The sequence below is a fragment of the Thunnus albacares genome, chromosome 19 (assembly GCF_914725855.1).
Source record: "Thunnus albacares chromosome 19, fThuAlb1.1, whole genome shotgun sequence".
Lineage (NCBI taxonomy): Eukaryota > Metazoa > Chordata > Actinopteri > Scombriformes > Scombridae > Thunnus > Thunnus albacares.
In genome coordinates this window covers 9,531,311-9,550,751 of record NC_058124.1, presented here as the reverse complement: position 1 = coordinate 9,550,751, position 19,441 = coordinate 9,531,311, and the positions used below count along the sequence as shown (strand labels likewise).

The 19,441-nt window shown below is 40.2% G+C and overlaps 1 protein-coding gene across 5 annotated transcripts in view; it reads left to right on the top strand.

The window, feature by feature from the left end:
• Positions 1 to 19,441, top strand: part of adgrb2 (adhesion G protein-coupled receptor B2) — a 203,173-nt gene that overhangs the window by 125,044 nt on the left and 58,688 nt on the right. For all 5 annotated transcript variants that reach the window (XM_044336656.1, XM_044336657.1, XM_044336659.1 and 2 more), the window contains 2 exons: positions 3,418 to 3,461; positions 18,666 to 18,792. In XM_044336656.1, coding sequence (XP_044192591.1) covers positions 3,418 to 3,461; positions 18,666 to 18,792 — 171 coding nt within the window. The remainder of the gene's footprint in view (positions 1 to 3,417; positions 3,462 to 18,665; positions 18,793 to 19,441) is intronic.

The window sequence follows — 19,441 nt, the reverse complement described above, 5'->3', positions numbered from 1 at the left end:
AAGAATATAGCTGTGTTGACTAAAGTAATGTTGGAAATGTATTAAAACGACATTGTAAAATTAACATATCTCTTATATCAAAAATCACATGACCGAAGAAGATAGAAGTGATTAGCATAATATTAATTTGGTTTCATTTGAAATGCAACCAGTGCTAATGGTCTTAGTCATAGCCACACATTTTCATGATTACTACTTGAAATTAATTTGGCTTTTAGCAACTCCTAAAAGCAAAGTTAGAAGAAGAAAAAAAACATGTTTTTTATAACCAAAATAGTTTGTATTTGTATGGGGGACTCCACCACTATTACTCCTAGTATTACTGAATGTCAATACAATGAATAACAATTGCAAAGAAAATGCCATACCGTAAATAGTATCAAAAATGAGGTTTGATTTCGTGAAAATCTTAAGGATTATAACTTGGGCAAACAACTAGCCTGTCTCTGTCTGAAATAATGATATCCACCCACCAGCACGTCTAACGGTTACCTTTGGACAGAGCCAGCTAGCGAGCTGTCTGTATGCTGAGCTAAGATAACTGGCCTCTAGCTGTAGCCTCATAAAATGCTCTTTAAAATGCTTTTTAAAAATAGTACCTTAGTTGTTTGTTAAAAATAACTAAGGTACTGTGAAAATAAACTAGTGGACCTATTCAACAGTACTGCCTACAAAATGCACACACACAAACAGGACATTTGTTGTTAGAGAATATTTATTTGCATGCATGCAGGCATGTTCGGCATCGCTCAGCTTGGCCTGAACTTCACTAGGTAGCAAATGTTGAGCTCCTGAGTGCATGCACTGTATATATCAGAGCCAGAGTAGGCAAGAAAGTGTAAAGGAGAGCAGAGTCTCCTGTTATGGTCTTCAGCTGCAGCACAGTAGGTGTCGACCTTGGCCAGTGTAGAAACACCCGGTTGCTTAAGCAGTGCCGTGGCAACAGCTGCCTCGGGCTTCATTCTCAGAGGGGGGTGTAGGGGTCTGCGCACGGTCATGTCTTCATCGAGAGGACATCTGTTCCAGTCAGATTCCCCATGTATTTCTCTGGTGCCCAAGTGTACGTGTGTCTTTAATGGTGAGTAAGAAGCAGGAGGCCAGAAAGCTCTGTGCCCCCACAGTGGACTAGTAGACTAGATGCCAAATGTTACCCATCCTTCATCTACCCTTTTCAACTGCAAAAGCCAGCCCTGGTTAGCTTTATGAACCAGCCACAAGCCTTTTTGGTTAATTTCACTTTAATCTAGTTTACTTTCATCAGTCAAAAAGCATTATCCAAGTTGCTCCATTTCATTTTCTAAATCTATATTCTAAGATATGAAGCGGAGGGCTTTTAAGACTCCCAGAACGAGTGTGGTCTTGTTCTGTTACAGTAGTTCATTTCATCTGATTAGCTTACCATATTCACAGCCAATATGCATTAGGCATTTTATCACCAAATGGCTACCACACGTGGCTGTAAATACCTTGAAGAAAATGGCTGTTCCTTTTGAGAGAAAGGGAAGAAAGAGCTGTTAAGGTGCACACCATTATTACCATCCATAAATACAGCTGTTAGAATCAGACACACGTTGTTCCCTTTGAGAGACATCAGTCGAGCAGACGCTGTCATTATGCAACGTATCAGCACTGAAGAGGAGGCAGACATTGTGGGAGTACACTGGTGTCACTCCTGCTGTAGTGTACAGTCGGGCACAATGCCCGCTGATTGATAGCTGAATGCTAACAGAGCCCGCCACGTTAATGCACGCCCAGAGATATCTAATGTCGGTGACGGCCGTCTGCATGTGAGGCAGAACAAAGCACTTCATCAATCTGTGTCGACTAGCCTCTGATCCTGTGTATATAAGCGTTGCATCACTCGGTCCTCGTAAGTCTAGCCATGCAGAGACCCCTGGATTCACTGATTCATGGAAGATCATTTGTGAACTGTTCAAAGAAGGAGGGATGACCTTGCCTTTAGAGAAATAAATCCTCCATAGCGCTTCTCTCTTTCTTTACTCATTTAAAACATCGTTAATATTCAGAAAATATTCAGTTTGCTCAAGCCTTCTCACTCAAGAGGAGGTAATTTTGTTAAATTTTCCTCAGGCTGCAGTAAGTCTGCTTACAGCAGACATCATCCTTTTTATAATGGACACAGCAATCTGGCTGTAGAAATACTGCTATAATCCCCTTTACCATCAGGGGGAGCTCAAAGGCAAAGTGCTTATTGCAGGACTCAGGAAGGACCAACAGACTCTTACAGAGAAGGATACATTTCCCTCTGCATCAGCCCAGTGGGAGAATAACCTCTCAGTTGTGGGTACCTGATGCAGTTAAGAAGACAAGCGATCAGTCTTACTCTAAAGCACAATGAAAGCCTATTGGTTAGTAGGTCAAGCTCTCAGACTAGGATTGGAGTTATTCAGTTTGTCAGCTCTAAGGCACCAATTTGAGTCTTTTAATGCTCTTGATTTAGGAATGAATGTAAAGACAGAATATTTAATCCAGACCAGACACTCACAAAGTTCAATGAAAAACCAACTACAATCCAATTCTCACCAAATGAGGCATACAGGTTGAAAGGGCACGGGCGACGCTTTACAAGTGATCAATTCAGAGATCACTGAAGATCACCAGTGGAACATGCTGTGATGAGTCAGTTAAAGATATCGATCCTCTGATTGATCCACTGATTGAGTCATAGCAAGTCTTCCTCCGCCACCGCGCCCGACTGAGCTTTGATTACCAGATGATTCACCTGCCGTTCTCCCAACGATTGGCTTTTGGCTCCAGCGAGTCGATGGATTAAGAGTGAGCTGATAGCAAATCCCCTTGTGGGGGATTTATTTTCTTTGTTTGTTTTTTTTTAACATGTTTTTTAATCAATATCAAGAGTTCATATGAGGATGTTTAGAGACATTTTTGGGCCATTTACACACTCTGAATGGGACCGTTTTTCACAATAAATACTTGCTATACTCAAGTACATTTTACTGCTTCATTGTTGTTTACTTTCCGCTGTTGTAAAGTTGTACAAAGAATTTGAATGCTTTCCCACTACTGGAAGTTTATGACCTCTACTTGCTGTGTATTATTGTCCATGAAATGGGTTTTTCTTTTTTGTCTCCAACTCACAATTCATCGCTCACACACCTTCACTCTCTCTGCAGCAGCAGCAGCTACTTGCCACTCTGTCCTCTGTCAGTGACTCTTTCTCCATCGCCGCCTCCCACTGTCTGTCTCAATCCTTCTCTTTCATTGTCTGTTTACCTCTCTCCATTGCCCATGCAACGTCACTCTTTCTCCTCTGGCAACAAGCTATTCTATCTTCTCTCTGTCGCTTTCTCTCGCTCATTCTCTCAACTGGCAGTAACAGCTTATCTTCTCTCTCTCCCTCCCCTCTCTCCCCCCCCCTCCCCCTGTATCTTGCAGGGTACATCAGACCCTCAGTGCGTAGTCTGGGACTATGGCAACCCGTAAGTTACTCTGAATGATTCTGATACTCATGTGTGTCAGTGTGTACGGTGCAGTAATGCATGTGTCTCCATGTGTGTGTGGGTGTGAGTCAATTTTTATCTCATTTTGTGCTGGTGCCCAGTCCTATTCATTTTATTAATTAACTGAAAACAGTCTAATGAAGTTCCCTGTGTTAGTGTTAAATACATTAGTCATTCAGAACAAACACTGTCCTCTTTGTGTTGCTAAGAGTTCAAAAGTAACATCACTCAGAACACCTCAGTGGAGCAGGTTTTCCTTTGTTGCAATCCTCTATTTCAATGTTTGATATTACTTACACCATATTAAAGGTTTAATTTGCTATTCTGTATTCCATTGAGGGGCAGTCGGTTTAACTGGAACAATCCTTCCTCATACCATCACTGACCTGAATCCTTATTTTCTACCAAATGGGTTTTCCCTCATTTGTCTATGTAGGCCACTGACTCTTTGACATTATTTGCTTTGTGTAGTGGACCATCTATTGAACTACATAATGTAAACCAGCACAATTGATCATGCCGTCATCGCCATTAACCCACATACTATAGTGATAGCAGTTTGAGTCAATAACAAAGTCATGTCAGACTTGTTCAGCTTGGTTCCAGGTCATGGCCCCCTTTCATTTTCACAATTACAAGCCATTATCTTTGAATTGTTCAAATCTTCTACCCATGCTAGTAGAACTGAACAGATGCAACACTGTCTCCTACAAAATACATTTCTATAGCACTAACTTTGAAGGAAATTTAATTGCTATTTTCGAGGAAGCCTGACAGGTTTACACTACACAGAATTCATCAGTAGGAGTTTGGGGTTTGTGTTGTGGTGCATAAAACAAAAGACCTTGACACAGATGGCTATGGCCATAAGAGAGTAAAACACAGATAGGGAATGATCTTTGTTTTTGTTAAATACTTAAAAAAATGAATGTATCCTCTCCCATGCTTCAGTCAGCTTTGACCTTTTCAGTATTTGATCAAGACCAGGATCTTTCCCTCACATTGACAAAGTGCTTTGAGTTGCCTTAACTGCCATAAAATCATGAATCATGCCGTAGTTAGTAGGAAATGGGGACAGGAAATGAAATATATCGACAGTGTGTTGCAGATACAAACAATTCACGTGGTATTACTTTTCCAGTTAAATGTTTTTACTCATGCAAATTAGTTGTACAGTATTTAAACATACTTTTTACTAGACAGATTTGACAGATGATGCTTTGACAGAGCAAATGGCTCTGAGAAGAATTGAATTTGTCACGGCGCCATCACAGCAGGCCTCCCTGTCTACTGTGACAGCAAGACTGATGACAGAAAAATTCTGGTCAGCTCAACTTTCCCCCTGAGATCATATTAGTTTATCTAGTTCTAGAGGAGTGCTCTCCTGTGACCAAAGCACACAATGTGAGTGCGGGTTCACAGCGAGAGGATAAGACACTGTAACTTATCAAACTACCCCTCTCCATCAAGGTAGGAGGGAAACAAAGCTCTGCAAAGTCAATTAACTAGCCGCCAGATTACAGCTGCAATCAAATTAAATTTGCAGACATTATGAGGGCAGAGAGCCAGACAGAATATAAAGTGGCAAGGTGGCTGTGATGTCTATCAACCAAATGTACTCAAACTTGGAGGAATGTGGAAAACATCCAAATGTGTTTGCCAGGGATTAGTAATATGTCTGCAGATACAAACACACTGACCAAGGTCCTACATCAAATTTAGAAATTACCACATTAAATGCGAGATGTAATCTGAATTCTTTTGATATCACGTGTCAAGCTAACACCAACCAATCAATAATGCTCCAATTACAATCACTGCAGCTCATCAGCCAGTGGAAGTCTCTATTTTTGACCCTCCTGTTAGCTGTTCCTGCTCTCATAACTTGACAAGAGGAGACTATTCATGAGGCCCATGAGTGTTTTACATTTGAAGCTGATGTACAGACTTGACCATTTGCTGCAAACAGCCTGCAGTCATCACAACTTACTGCACAGATGCTGTTTGGAAAGGTGCAAGGCTGTGAAGCCCAGCCAACTGGTGCACTTCAATTAAAACAAAAAAAAAAAAAAAAAAAAGTTGAGAATTTGTAGCAAAATCTGATGGTCGCATATGGAATTTATCATCTCTACATCATGTACATCATGAGCACAGGCAAGGACACCTGCTCAGGGATCAGCCTAGCATGCATATACATACACTGACTCTTCCATTTTGCTTGTCTGTGCAGGGCAGTAAATCTTAACCGGAGCTGGGCGGGAGCACGCAGTTGATATGGGCAGAGAACATGTTGTACAAAGCAGCCGTTTGTTTGCTGGAGGATATCACCTCTCTCAGCCTGGCTGTCTCTCTAACTGAGCCACAGGCTTTGAGGTTGAGCACAAGGCAGAGAAGAGGTGGAGAATGTATAGATAGCAATACGGAGGGAGGGCAAACACGGTACCAGCTGAACCAGACAGCAGGAGAAAAAAAAAGTTCAGCTCAGAGATGGAAAAAATAACGCTGTCACTCTATGACCTGAAAACACATACTATATTAAATGCACCCACACCCAAATAACAGAAAGAAAACAGATAGTATACCATGCATGTATGTTTCCCTTAAATAGCTATTATGCACACACGGGTAATGTAAATTTACTTGAAGATTAGGGATGCCTCAACTCTCTAAAGCCTACTGTCATTTCCATCACAATGGTCTCTGCGCATGGTTTTCGGCAGCAGTGGTCTATTTGGAAATCTGCAAGCGATATCGGCGGTAGCTCTCTCCCATTTTGCGCTCTCTTTCAGCTGGCTAAGTTGGCCAGCAGTTTGTGGCATTCACAGTTCATCTCAGTATTTATGTGTGAGTGTTTATTTATTTATTTTGCCCGTAACAGGCCCATATGTCGGCACCATCTGCCCACCCAAATCGTAGCTCTCGCCGTCCCTCCCTGTCTTCCCCCATGTGCCTGTCTTCTCAACCTACTCTCAACCTGTTTTCATTTGCCTTGCCGGCTTCAATAGGTACTGTTATGTTTAGCTCTCATAAAAGTTTTACAGGGATCGAAACCGGGGAGCTCAGGTTATAAGAAGCAAAGGAGGCTATCAAGAGTAAAAGCGTACCCATTTTCTAACCACATTCGGAGGTATACAAGGTACTGAGATGAACTAGGCGAGGCAATCTTCTTCCATTTTGGTCTAACTTGAATCCTCACCGGGTATTTTTCTTTTTCTGCTGTCTTTCACTAACACACTCACTCTCTGTTCCACGGGAAATGATGATGGGTGTTCAGCTTCGCTTTGCTATGTCGTTCCTGACCTTGCCTCTGGCATCTCTGTGCTTTGACCCTCTCTATGCCTCAGTCAGTATGGGCTATCTGGCTGAACCCCCACTGACACACACACACACACATAGACACACACACACTGTACTGTGGAGCACTTATCATATGTCTGCTGCTTTTTCAATCAAAACAAACTGCCTTCTTTGCTGGCATCTATAAAATAAACATTGCACTACTCACACATTTATTTATGCATCACTCATACATTTCACATTCCATTTCTAATAAGTATTGAAGCAACATACTGTCATACAAATGACAAAGCTGAAATAGCTCTGCATCACAGGCGGCGGGCAACTGAGCAATCTCATTTTAAAGCATGCTTAGAAATATGACCCAGTAGTTAGAGATAAATGTAATATACACTTTAGATGGATGGATGAAAGTAAGCTAGTGAAGGGTTGAGGGTTCACTTAATCCTATTTCTAATCCCCAGTGGTCTTCAGCTTGATCGGGGATCAGTGCATAAAGACCCACCCTACCCCCACCGCCCATCACTGCCATAGAGCAATAATGGCTTGGTGTGCAGCACAAGTCACTCTAACATCCTCAATCTGACACGGTAGATTGAGGCTTGCTTTGGGCTCAGACAGATCTGGCACTGCTATCAGTGTTTGGCACGGGCGGGTCTCAACCTTAAATGAAGTAAAAAGTCAAAGGCATATCCTACACACTGCCAAAAACTAGCTGGACACAAATCTGGCCAAAATGTAATCACATTTATTTTACAAAAAGGCATAGCGGCAAGTTTTGACCTTTGCCAAGTGTATGACACTTTTTTTTTTATTCTCATATTGGCGGTGTTATGGCCCTTCAACTACTATATATTACTGTTTGTATTAAACCAACAACAAGTGAATGAATGAAGAGATGGTTAATAAACAGTATAAATGTGTCGGTGGTTGTGTCGCTGAAAGAACTGTGTATTACCAGCAGCTATTTTTGGGATTTCATTTCTAGCACCAGACCATGCTCATCAAGTATGCATTTACAATACAATTGGCATTATACTGTAGTTAGAGGGTGGCACAGTTGCTCAGTGGTTAACACAGTCACTCAACAGCAAAATGTTCTTAGTTGGAGCCAGCTCGTTGGGAGTCCTTCTGTGTGGAGATCCGCGGATCAAAAATATGCTCGAAACTCTAATTTCCTCATATTCGAATGTGTTCGTCTGCATGTGCGAGATAGACTCTGTCCGTGTGCTCTTGCCCATTGCATTCTCTTTCAGGCTTCAGATTTCTCAACCCTGAGCAGAATGAATAGGTATAGAAAATGGATGGGTGGACAGCAATGAGAGAATGAAATTGCTAGTGTATAGACGGTGTTAGAAGAGACAGCAGACAGTTAAGTAAAAATAGCCCTTCATATGTTTACATCTGTGCAATATAATAGCACACAGTTACTGATCTTGCCTTATTCTGTGTTCTTTCAGTGGTAGTTTCAAAGCAGTTTCAGAACTTGAGTTCAGTTCAGTTCTTTTTGAAACTGGGTGAGATCAACAGATGTGCTAATATGTACAAATGTACATTTTGACAGTATGTACCTCTTTGTTTTAAAATTGTGAAGAAAAAAAAGTGTTTTTTTTCTGTCTCCCCATCTGAAATTAAAAAGTCTTGTATCGATTTACCGCATTACTTCCAAATATGCATATTTCCTCATCTTTCACAGACAAACGCAGACTAACACAGACTAACACACTTAACAGCGTAGCCACCAGGAGGAGGAGGAGGGGTGGCGGCGGAGGGCTGATAGGGCTTGCTCCACTTTTCCATCTGACAGAGCAGAAGGGATCAAGACTGTGTCAAACAGCGAGTCAGCGCGGCAAGAGGGAGTCGGCCAGTAGGGCTTATGTGGGCTCTGCCTCCACAGGGTGTTTCAGACATGGACAGGCTCTTAGCTCATTTCCCCAGCTATCACAACAGTCCTTAGAGAGTGCGTTAACATTTTAACTTTAATGCTATGCGCGTAACGCTCGTGTTCTTGTCGAGGAGAGTTGGCTTTCAGGTACTTTTGATGCCTTTGCGTAGCTGTTACATGTTGAGATCAGGTATAAGTAGCATATTGAGCTATGATTTCGTTCCACTACTGGACTTCATGGATAAGTGTGGGCTGCATGCGATTCAGGGAGATTGTAGTTTTTAGTATGGGTGATGTAATTATGTAAAGCAGGTTACGATTGTATATCCCCAGGTTTTTTTTTGTTTTTTTTACTTCATGCATTATTCTTATTGATTGCGTCATCATGTGACCAGTGGAGCTGGGATGGAGCACTGTATCTTACCGTACGGCCGGGGATAGTTTTTAGAACTGATGTTGTTTTCCTTGGGCGTAGTCTTAGATGGTGATGATGTTATACATTCATAGCGAAGGGTATGTGGAGTTTTGATTAGGGGTTGTGAAAAAGAAGACTTGCTCTCTGCTGTAAATTGGAATATGTTCCCTCTTCACTGCTGAACCTGTAAGGTTTAAGAGCCACAGGGTAAGTAACATCTCTACCCCCTTAAAAATAGCTTTTGTGTTAAGATGTCCAGATGATTTTTACCCTGCTAATGCAATCTAAAAGATCTTATATGTAACCTACTGTTAAGTGCTGCATTTGCCTTATGCTTATCTTGTTGACTCGCACATTATCCTCTTTACTCTTGTCCCGCTTGAAGTAGGCTGAGAGGGCACTATGTTAGTGCTTTATGGGACTCAGAGTTATCCCTTTGGCCTTAAGAGTCCTATTTGAGCCTCTTTAAATATGCTTAGAAAATGTCCAGTTTTAAGAGAAATCCTCTTCAGTTTTTTTAAGATTCAACATTTAGAATATATGGTTGCAAAAATGATAAAAAAAAGAACTTTACATTTTTTTTCATGAATCAGGATTAATAATCCACTCTCTGCAGGAGACACTTTCTTTAGAACCACGCAGCGTGTCCATGTTAACACAGAACGCAGGAAGTTTAAAACGTCAGGCCATTTAGGGCTGTAGACGAAACCTGTATCTCTGCTTTCCTGTTCACTCACTAGCTTGCACACCAGGAAGAAAGATAATCCCGGGAAAGAAGCTTATAAATTAGCTTATGGCCATGCCAGAGAGCAGATTGGAGTGGTGGAGGTCAATGACAAAGCATCCTCGTCACACGAGAATCAGGGAGGAGGCAGAAAGAAGGGTTTTTGTGTGACGACCTCACATCACATCAGCCAGGAGAAAGGAACACAAATAGACTCGAGCAAGGACAGCACTTGCCTCTGTCAAATGTCCTTTTAAAAGTAAGCGAACTAGAAATCGACGAATACGTACTAGAGGAATAATGTGGTAGTGAAATACCTGTGTATGTTCCTATACACATAGCTCTTGTTATTCACATCTGCGGACTTGTGAATGTCACTTTTCTTCACATTGATCAAAGCACAATAGTGATGCACACATCAGAGGAAGTGTCTATCTCTTATACATTATTTCCCTGGATCATTCCATAACTCATGGGACTCGCATGAATAAATACTTCATGTTTGAGATACTGCAACAGAGGTAACATTTATAAACATAAGCTGTACAGTCTTGCACATAAATATCACAGCAAGCTTTAGATAATCTCATAGCATGTTCTTCTGGTTATAAGACTCATCTTTACATCAGTCACTGGAAGAGAGGAAAGCTTAGTTCCTGCAGAGTTAGTATCTGGGTCAAATACATTTATGCATGTGCAGACACAGAAACTCGCAGAGAAATGCAAACATGGGCCTGCACTGTGGCGAATGCTGTGGTGTAAATGTGTGCCGGTCAGTCCTGCATAATAGATGGTATGAAGGGATGAGTAAGTACAGATGATATGTATCATGTGGAGATTTGCACCAGTGCTTTCTAGCTGTATCGAGAGTAAAGGCCAATATGCACTGCCTCTGGTAAATGTGCATTCTGGCTCCCAGGCTGGGGTGAAATGTCTACCAGAATAGATTCCATCAGCTGGAATAGATTTTCTCTTCCTTACTTTTTTTTTCATTTATTTCAATGGCTTCAATCAGGAAACTAAACTCCTGGCTTGCTATACTATTCAGTATATGTTCACTCATAGGCACAGAGCTGACAACACAGCTACAGAGCAAATAAAATCTTAGATAAATTATAGATAAAAACAACCAATGGACCCATACCCAATGTTGAATCGACTCTTCACTTCTGAAAAACAAAAATTATGGCGCAATCAGACGCATCCAATATGTACTGAAAATATATTTTTTACAAGATGGACTCATAGTTTGAAGCAGACTCAACAATAAAAAATGATATATGTTGGAATACTGGATCAAAACCTCCTCTAGTTTGCTTTGTCCATATGTATTCCCTTAAGCTCTTTGGTCTGACAAATGGCATAATACACATCTTATAAACATGGTCATGCATAATTTAGTCTTCTCACAGAGCAATCAGTCATAGACAGTCAATACTTTTGGAATTACATTTGAAAAAATATAAAATCATGCTGGAAGTTTTTGAAAAGTTATTCAAGTTTTTTTTTTATGATGAGGAGGATTCACCTTGTTTATTACACGTTTAACAATGAAGAGCTTCAGGAAATATAGTGAGTAACAAAGAAAGGCAGATTAATTACACTTGATGTAATTAATCATTAAAGATGTAACCATGACACTTACATTCAAGGCATTTTGCACACCGCTTGTGAATCTTCTTGAGTCTACTGTACCCCTACTGCTCTAGCACACCTGATTCAAATGAATGGGTCGTTATCAGGATTCTGCAGAGCTTGATGACAAGCTGATTATTTGAATCAGGTGTGTTGGAAGAGGGAAGCATCTGAAACATGTAGGCCAGGGATGCCCCAGGACCAGGATTGAAAAACACTGCTGTACAGTATATCAAGAACCTGGCAGTAGTAAGACAAGCACCTGGTAAAAGTCTCCCCATATTGATAATCAGTCAAAACAGATGCTAAGTGTCCAATATGTGCATTTTTTCACCCAACTGTACTTGTTAGTAGACTAAATAAGTTGGACTGTTGTTTTTAGTTATCTTGGCTCACCAGACTCCATGTACCAATAAAAAAAGCTCTAAGTAGTTCCACCCTTACAGGTGCAACAACAGAAGAATCTTGGATTGTCAATCAAAATCTAGAGTTATAATCAGGAAACTTGAATGAAAACACCTGTGTGGTTGTAGTGGAACATATCATTTTCTTTCATTTTTATTTATGCGTTGTGTCATTGTTTTAAACTGACATCAAATAGTGTGTACATTGTTAAGCTGCATTAAGCAAGTGACAGGCATGTTTCGCAGAGGACATTTTGATGTGTCACAGTAGGAAAAGCTCAGGTGTGAATAATAAAATGAATGACGGCTGAATTGCTGGCTCACTGAAACAATTACTGAGACACTCGAAAAGAATGGAATATATTGTAAACGTAATTAGTAACACCTGTGCTTTTCTTACTATGACAAGTCAAAATGTCTACAATAAAAAAAGCCTATTTATTGAAACAATGCAGTACAGATAGTACACACAGAATAAGAAAAGGATGAAGAAAATCAGTGTATAAAAACATGAAATTAGACAAAAGTTCTGCCTAACTCTATGAACTCTTTCCCAAAGCTCTCTGGATATAAAGTGAACTGATCAAAATTTACCCAGTTTTTTTTTTCTGTCTTTTGTGAAGAGTTTCTTGATGTTTGTCCATGTTTTTGTCTGTACTGTGAAAAAATGTGAAAATTTTAATAACATATAAATCATAAAAACACATGACAAGAAATGTACATATATGGATGGAACATACCGGCTGTTATTGTTTCCTTAGTGTGTTATAGATGCTGATGCACAGTGATCAGCCTTAACAGATTGGTACTGTATCTGTGCATTTGCATCCACTTGAGGCCACTTTCCTCCATGATCCTTAAAATCCTCTTTGTACAACAACAGGCCCCACTCCTCCCACCAGGCCTTCTGTCTATGACTCATTCGATCTCTGCTTGCAGTGTGTATCACCAAACCCTCACTGTGTTTTAGAGAATAATTACTCAAAGTTCTCTTCAAAAAAAAAAAAGCACATGAAAGCATCAGGTTATATCTGTGGCAATTTGCTCAATGACTTCACAATATCATATCATGCAATGAATATTAAACCTCTTCATACCGGCTTCTAAAGGTTTTATTGCATTTTGACTTGAAAGTATTCTCTGTATAATGAGGATACAACTTTGTGTGATTTACATGCTATTGATTTCCATCTAAGTGTGAAATTCATTTGCCACCCTGCGATGCTTTCTTCATCTCTTTTGCATGTATTGCCATTTGCCTTTTCCCTTCCACGTTTTTAGTTTTTCCTCTCGTGTAATGGCTTTTCGTCGTCTGCGCCTCTGACCACTGATGACACAAAGGCAAATAATTGCATTTACATTTAATGGCGTTTATTGCCAGAAATGAGCAATGAGAGACAGCGCTTGGACACAGGGCTCGCAGTTTTACTCATGCTAATATCAAGTGGATATTAGCATGCAAAAGTAGATTTTTTTTAGGCGACAGTCATCTCATAAATCAGTTTTGACAGTGTTGCCAGCAGCTGAAATTAGCTGATACAGTTCATCCTTATGTCAATGACGGCAAAGTAGAACATTTCACTTAGCAGCGACTTGATATTGAATGTTAACTACATACAGTGTGTTGGCTGCTTAAAATATATGAATGACGTCAGCTGAATTTAGTCACATCTACTGTAAAAGTGTAAAATCATGAGTATCATAAAGCTCAATGTGTATTTCTTTCTGGATTTTCTATACCTCTACCATACTGACATTGTGTCTTATGTGTTAGGCAGATGGAGGGTTCGATTTTCTCACTGGCTCTTACCTTCATACAGCTGAAATCCCTGCATCCAGACCATCACTTTTAAGAATTCAAAGCATGTTTAACCTTTTTTGTTGTTGTTGTTGTTGTTTCTTAACAGGGTGCAATTGGCTTTCATTGCACTGCCCTTTCAGTCAAGAGTTGTAGCCAATTTATTCTCAGTAGACATAAAAGGTCAATTTAAGCTGTTGTTCAGGAAGTATTTTTCCCATTTTTTCTTAACAGCTGCAACATCATTCTACTAGCAATTAGGGGGACAAACTGGAAAACGTTGTAATATGTCACTGCAGCGGTCACTTTACATGATTTAGCACATTGTCGAGAAGTAATTTCGTCTCACAAGTACGGCATAATGTTTTTAGCCACACAAACAGCATGGATGGCAGTGTTGGTCAGTGGGTCCACCACTTTAGTCTGAATTGAAATATCCCCACTGTTGGAGTGATTGCCATGAAATTCATTCATGGCCCCCAGGGGATGAAGCCTGCTGACTTTTTACTCAACACCACGAGCAGGTTAAAGGTTTTCACTTATCAGATGAAATATCTCAACATTTACCGGATGGATTGGCACAAACTTTTGCACAGACATTCATGTTTCCCAGAAGATGAAGCCTGCTGATTTTTATGATCCCCAGACTTGTTATTTAGGACCGTGAGCGGGTTAAGTCACTTTTTAGATGAAATGTTTTAACATCTACTGGATGGATTGGAACCAACTTTTGTATAGACATTCATGGTTTCCAGGTAATGCATCCTAATGACTTTCAGGATCCCCTGACTTTACACCTGCTAGACATCGGCATGTTAGCATTGTCATTGTGAGCATGTTATCATGCTGATGCATTTAGCATTTAGCTCAAAGCACAGGAGTCGCTTGCGTTGTTGTAGACTCTTAGTCTTGTTGCATATATATATGTTCTGGCTCAGGCTGATCAAAGCAAACTGTATAATCCCCGTGTGCACTAAGGGATAACTACCTGTCAAAATGAAGCCAACTCTAACATCCATTTAATCAAACTTTATTCTTTGTCGAAGTCAAGACCAAACAACAGATGTGTAGATTATCTCAATACTAGCAAACCGGATGATGTTATGTATATTTACACATCTTAGCATTTTTTTGGATAATGCCAGGTTGATATCTTTGCAGTATACATGTGGGATCCGTAGCCTATAAACCAGCTATACTGATACGTACACCTGTTTGTACATCTGGAACCTGTTTTCCATGATAAGGGGAGCAGGCAGCAGCTTCAGGCTAATTCAAATGCTATAACAAAAGTAAAACAAAACCATGTCCTTTTAATCTGTCCTCGACCGGCTAAACCTTACTGATAATTTAATATTTCTATGAGCCCACAGGGGTCCACAGCAGCAGTGTGTAGTCATAGCTGTAGTGGATGTGCAATAACAAAGATCAGGGTTTGTTCTAACTTTGTGGGTGAAACAAAACTAAAAAGTCAAAGCTGGCTTTTTGCTGAAAGGCATCAATGCCAACAATTAAATCAGTCTAAATAAAACGAGGGTCAGTAGTCAATTAAGTTTGAAATTCAGCAGGCAAAACAAAGAGGTCACAAATAGTGCCTATCTGTGGGCGGGTGTGCTAGTGTTATCTTCAGCGACCCCCCGTTGCGAGCTGTCAGACAGTTTCTCATTAACCCAACTTCCTCTTTGCTGCCAGACTGGCGTAGAATACTTGATGTGCGTGTAACTTTGTTGCATGTAGTCCGACCGTCTGTGTCAGTATATGGAAGGCATGCATGCTTTCACATGTGCATGCACCATACTCAAAGTCAACCAACATGCATAAATCAATACGCAACACTTCCCTCTATCTGTCCATGCAATGCACAATCTTTAATGCATGTGGAGTGTTAGAGCCCATATGGTTATGTTTTACTTGTGTGAACGCAGCCATTTGTAAATACTTTACTTGACATCTCTCGGGGGTTTGAATTCAAAACTCACATGTTTTCTATTAAGTAAGCACAGTTGATCCCACATGAACATGTTTTGAAAGAGGAATCTCAGTGTAACACAAAACCACACTTTGGAGGTTTTCCTCAAAGGTAAAAAGTGCACGTATTGTCTTACTCTTGTTCTGTCTTTCTCCTATCTCTCTCCGTCTCTCTGAGACACACATACACACACACACACACACACACAATTTCGCACACCGTGTTTCTATCTGTCAAGCTGTCTCTAGGCTTTATTGCTGTGACACATTTTCCGATCTTCAGTCTTTGAAGTGTCACTGTGCAGATGATGATCATCAGGGAATTGTACTCACATCTCATTACTGACATTATGAGTTGAGTGTGTGTTGTGTGTGTCTGAGTATGTTTATCTGGGTGTGTGTGTGTGTGTGTCTGTCTGCATGCCTTCATGTTCAGATATATTTCTGAGAATTAATGTTGATATATTCTTGTCATTAAGTGTCACATTGATTGTATGAGGATGCCCTGTCACAGCAGCAATATATTTAGCTTTGAGTGTTGTACTGTGCTATGAGTAACATGTTGTCATTGGCGGGTGGTCCATGTACTATTTACCCTTTTGTTTGCTTTATTCAAACCGCAGCAGCAGACACTAGAATATGACCTGATTTCTTTTTTTTTTTTTTTTTTTTTAGGTAAGATGCCAGAACAAGAATAGAATTTGAAACATGTTTTTTTCAATTTATACTCATCTGACAAAATATATAACTTCATTACATATATAAATATCAAAATGTTATGTTCTTCAAAATGAAAGCATAAAAAAGTGAGAGCTCAATGAAAAAGCAGAGAAAAAGAGGTGTCAGTAATTGTATGATGAACATATAGTCAGAAAAAGTAAACCACAAATTTCTGTGTAAGAAAAGATCCTTCATCATAATCTTTTATTGGCTGATTGTGTGTTTTGCTGTTTTCTGATTAAAGTGGGAGCTCAGATCTGATGCAGTGATAGAGGTAAACATAGTGTCGGCAGGTAAATAAACAGGTATCCTGAAATTCCTATTTTTAAATGTTAAATTATCTGTCTGTTCTCCAAAGCGAGGTTAAAATCCAAAATGTTCCTGAAGATACCACGAACACAACGAGCAACAAACCAGCTTTTCGTTCCTCATAAAGTGAAACTGTCACCAAAGCCTTCCCTCAGGATGTAAACGGTATTCAGATACACAATATTGCCAATCGAAGCTCATATATTTCCAGTGTACTGAGTGATTTGTAGATTGCAAATCTTTTGCAAACCCTAATTTTGTGCAGTCCTTATACAAGCAACACTTTATTAAATTTTCTCTCCATCCGCTGTTGAGGGTACTCAATGCTATTAGCTTGAGAGGAGGCAATTAAGTTCTCCACTAAAGCATTAGCGGCAAAAGAATAGTGTACACCGTGTGCTATCTGCAATATGATTACATTTCATCTTTTCTGCTTGACAAATCTTTATAGAGGAAAGAACGAAATGAACAAGCATACACTGTATCTTGTTTATGAGCAGCATTAACAAAATGCATTTTGTTGCCCTACATTTTCTTTTAAATTGAACTGTTTTGATTCTCCAACATAAAGGTTTTTTATCGTTGTGTGTTGGCCTAAGAAGGATGTAGACTGCCATATGCTGCCTCTGACACACATCACATTCATTAGGTGTATTTTATTACCTTAACAGCCTATAGGAGTGATTACACAAACAGGACCTTATGTCATCTTCCCTACATCCCCCACTGAACACCCAGGTACCCAAACCAGCAGCTAATGCAGTTATGCAGCAACAGAAGCATAAATCCTTTGTAACTCATTGCGGATACTTTTAATTTCTTTTCATTGGGGCTAAAGGCATACTTGCTTTATAATTATATAATATTATAATAACCCATATGTCTGGTGGGTTAGTTGTATGTTGTTGTGCCTCCTGAGGAAATGTCTCTCAAAAAGCTTTCATTTTGGGGAGATATTTGTCAGATAAGCGCTATTGCTAAACCAAAGTATTTACAAGTTACACATACAAGACATGTTTTTTTAAAATGCCTAACTCATTGGTAAACCTACATAATCATATTCTTATCCAAAATTTTCATTTAACTTTTAATTACGTCCATTTTTTTTTAATTTCCTGTCACTTTGAAATAAAAAACCTCACGTTCTCCTGCCTCTTTTTGCCATCAGTCATAAAGTTGGCCTTCTTGACCTCATCAGCACATCTCTGTGACTGCTCTTATGGCTCCTATAATGTTGCCACATCTTCCTGGTTGCTATAATAAAAGTGTATCCAGGGTTAAACATAAGGTTAATGTGTAGTGCGAGCTACCGGGGCAATTAGTCCAGTTAGAATCTTATTGATTGACCTCTGCGCTCAACCTTCTATTGAGAGCATTTAGAGGGAAGTGAAAAAGGGGGGTGGCAAATAAAGGGAAGAGGAGAAAGATGTCAGGCTATTAAGTGTACAAGGTCCTATTGTACGAGAGTCTGGGCACTCTTCTTCCCAGTAACTTGTTGGATGTCAAAGCAATTGACCATTTAGTGCTGAATAACCCCCATCCACCATTTAAACCATACTTGTTTTTGTTAACTGTTTGCCGGTGCAGCCCTTTTCATTTTTCCTCAAAGCCAGACTCTTCTTCCAAGAAAAGGGAGATGGAATTGAAAGTAGAAAAGAAGGAACAAAGATGAGAAAGAAAGTGTTTAGGCTGCTAAACACGAAGAAGACTCAGAACAACTGGGGTGACATTGGCTTCTAATGCCAGCAGAGTAAAAGAGCCTGTCAGTGTGCGTGAGCGGCGATCACTGCATATTAAAGCTATAGAGTGAATGGGACACCAGGGCGAACTCTGTGAACTTGATGCTGAAGAATGTCTATCCCAAGAAACTTTCTGCCACTCTCTCACTCCCCCCTTTGAGTCGGAACTTCCTATAGGCGTGTATAGTCATGTGATAGTTTTTATGTGTGTATTTGTCTCACAGTCACTGTTTATGTTCTATGTGCCACCCCCACCACCCCCTCCTCCCCCCCTTCTCCCCACCTCCAGGGAAGCTGGCGCAGAAAACTGGGGCACAGAGGGCTGCCAAACGCTCGCGTCAACCACTGTCCACACCAAATGCCTGTGCAGCAGGATATCCACCTACGCCGTGTTAGCGCAGCAAGCTAAAGACCCGGTGAGTCACCAACGCATAACCTGATGTATTCTGTGGGACTTGGAGGGGGGGAGGGGGGGGCTAATAAGGCAACTACTACCAGGGGCCAGGTCAGTGAGCTGATGAGTTAACGTTGTATGAATTTAGATGGCGTCCCTGTCAGTTGGAATGTATTGTGAAATACAGCAGGCTATAGCTGCCATTTATCGTCTTTATTGAGATATTTGGACAGACGATGCTGGTTTGACGTTTCTTACTTTATATCAAGCATCTTTTCTTGTATGAAAATGGGTGCAGACTGAACTGTGCCATCAATGTTAAACATTGTCACTGTATAAGATCCTGTTTTTTTTTTTTTTTTTATTGCTTTTTTTCTAATTATATTTTGATCGGCTGTCACTCTCCAGGTTATACAACTTTTCTGAGCTTAAACTTAGCAAAGGTCAGGTTGTTTCGGTGAGCTATTTCCATGTGATGGAAGAGGAGAGGCGTCAAGAGAAAGAAAGAGATTTTATTGTGTCTGTGTGTGATTTTGCCTGCAGCACATAACCTGCGCTTCTATAAATAGTTCACGTGGCTTGCAGTGTGTGTTTGACGTGATTAAAGAAGGCTTTTTAGCAGTTCAGGGTAATGCCTGTTCTGATACATTGACCCATTATCCTGTATTTCA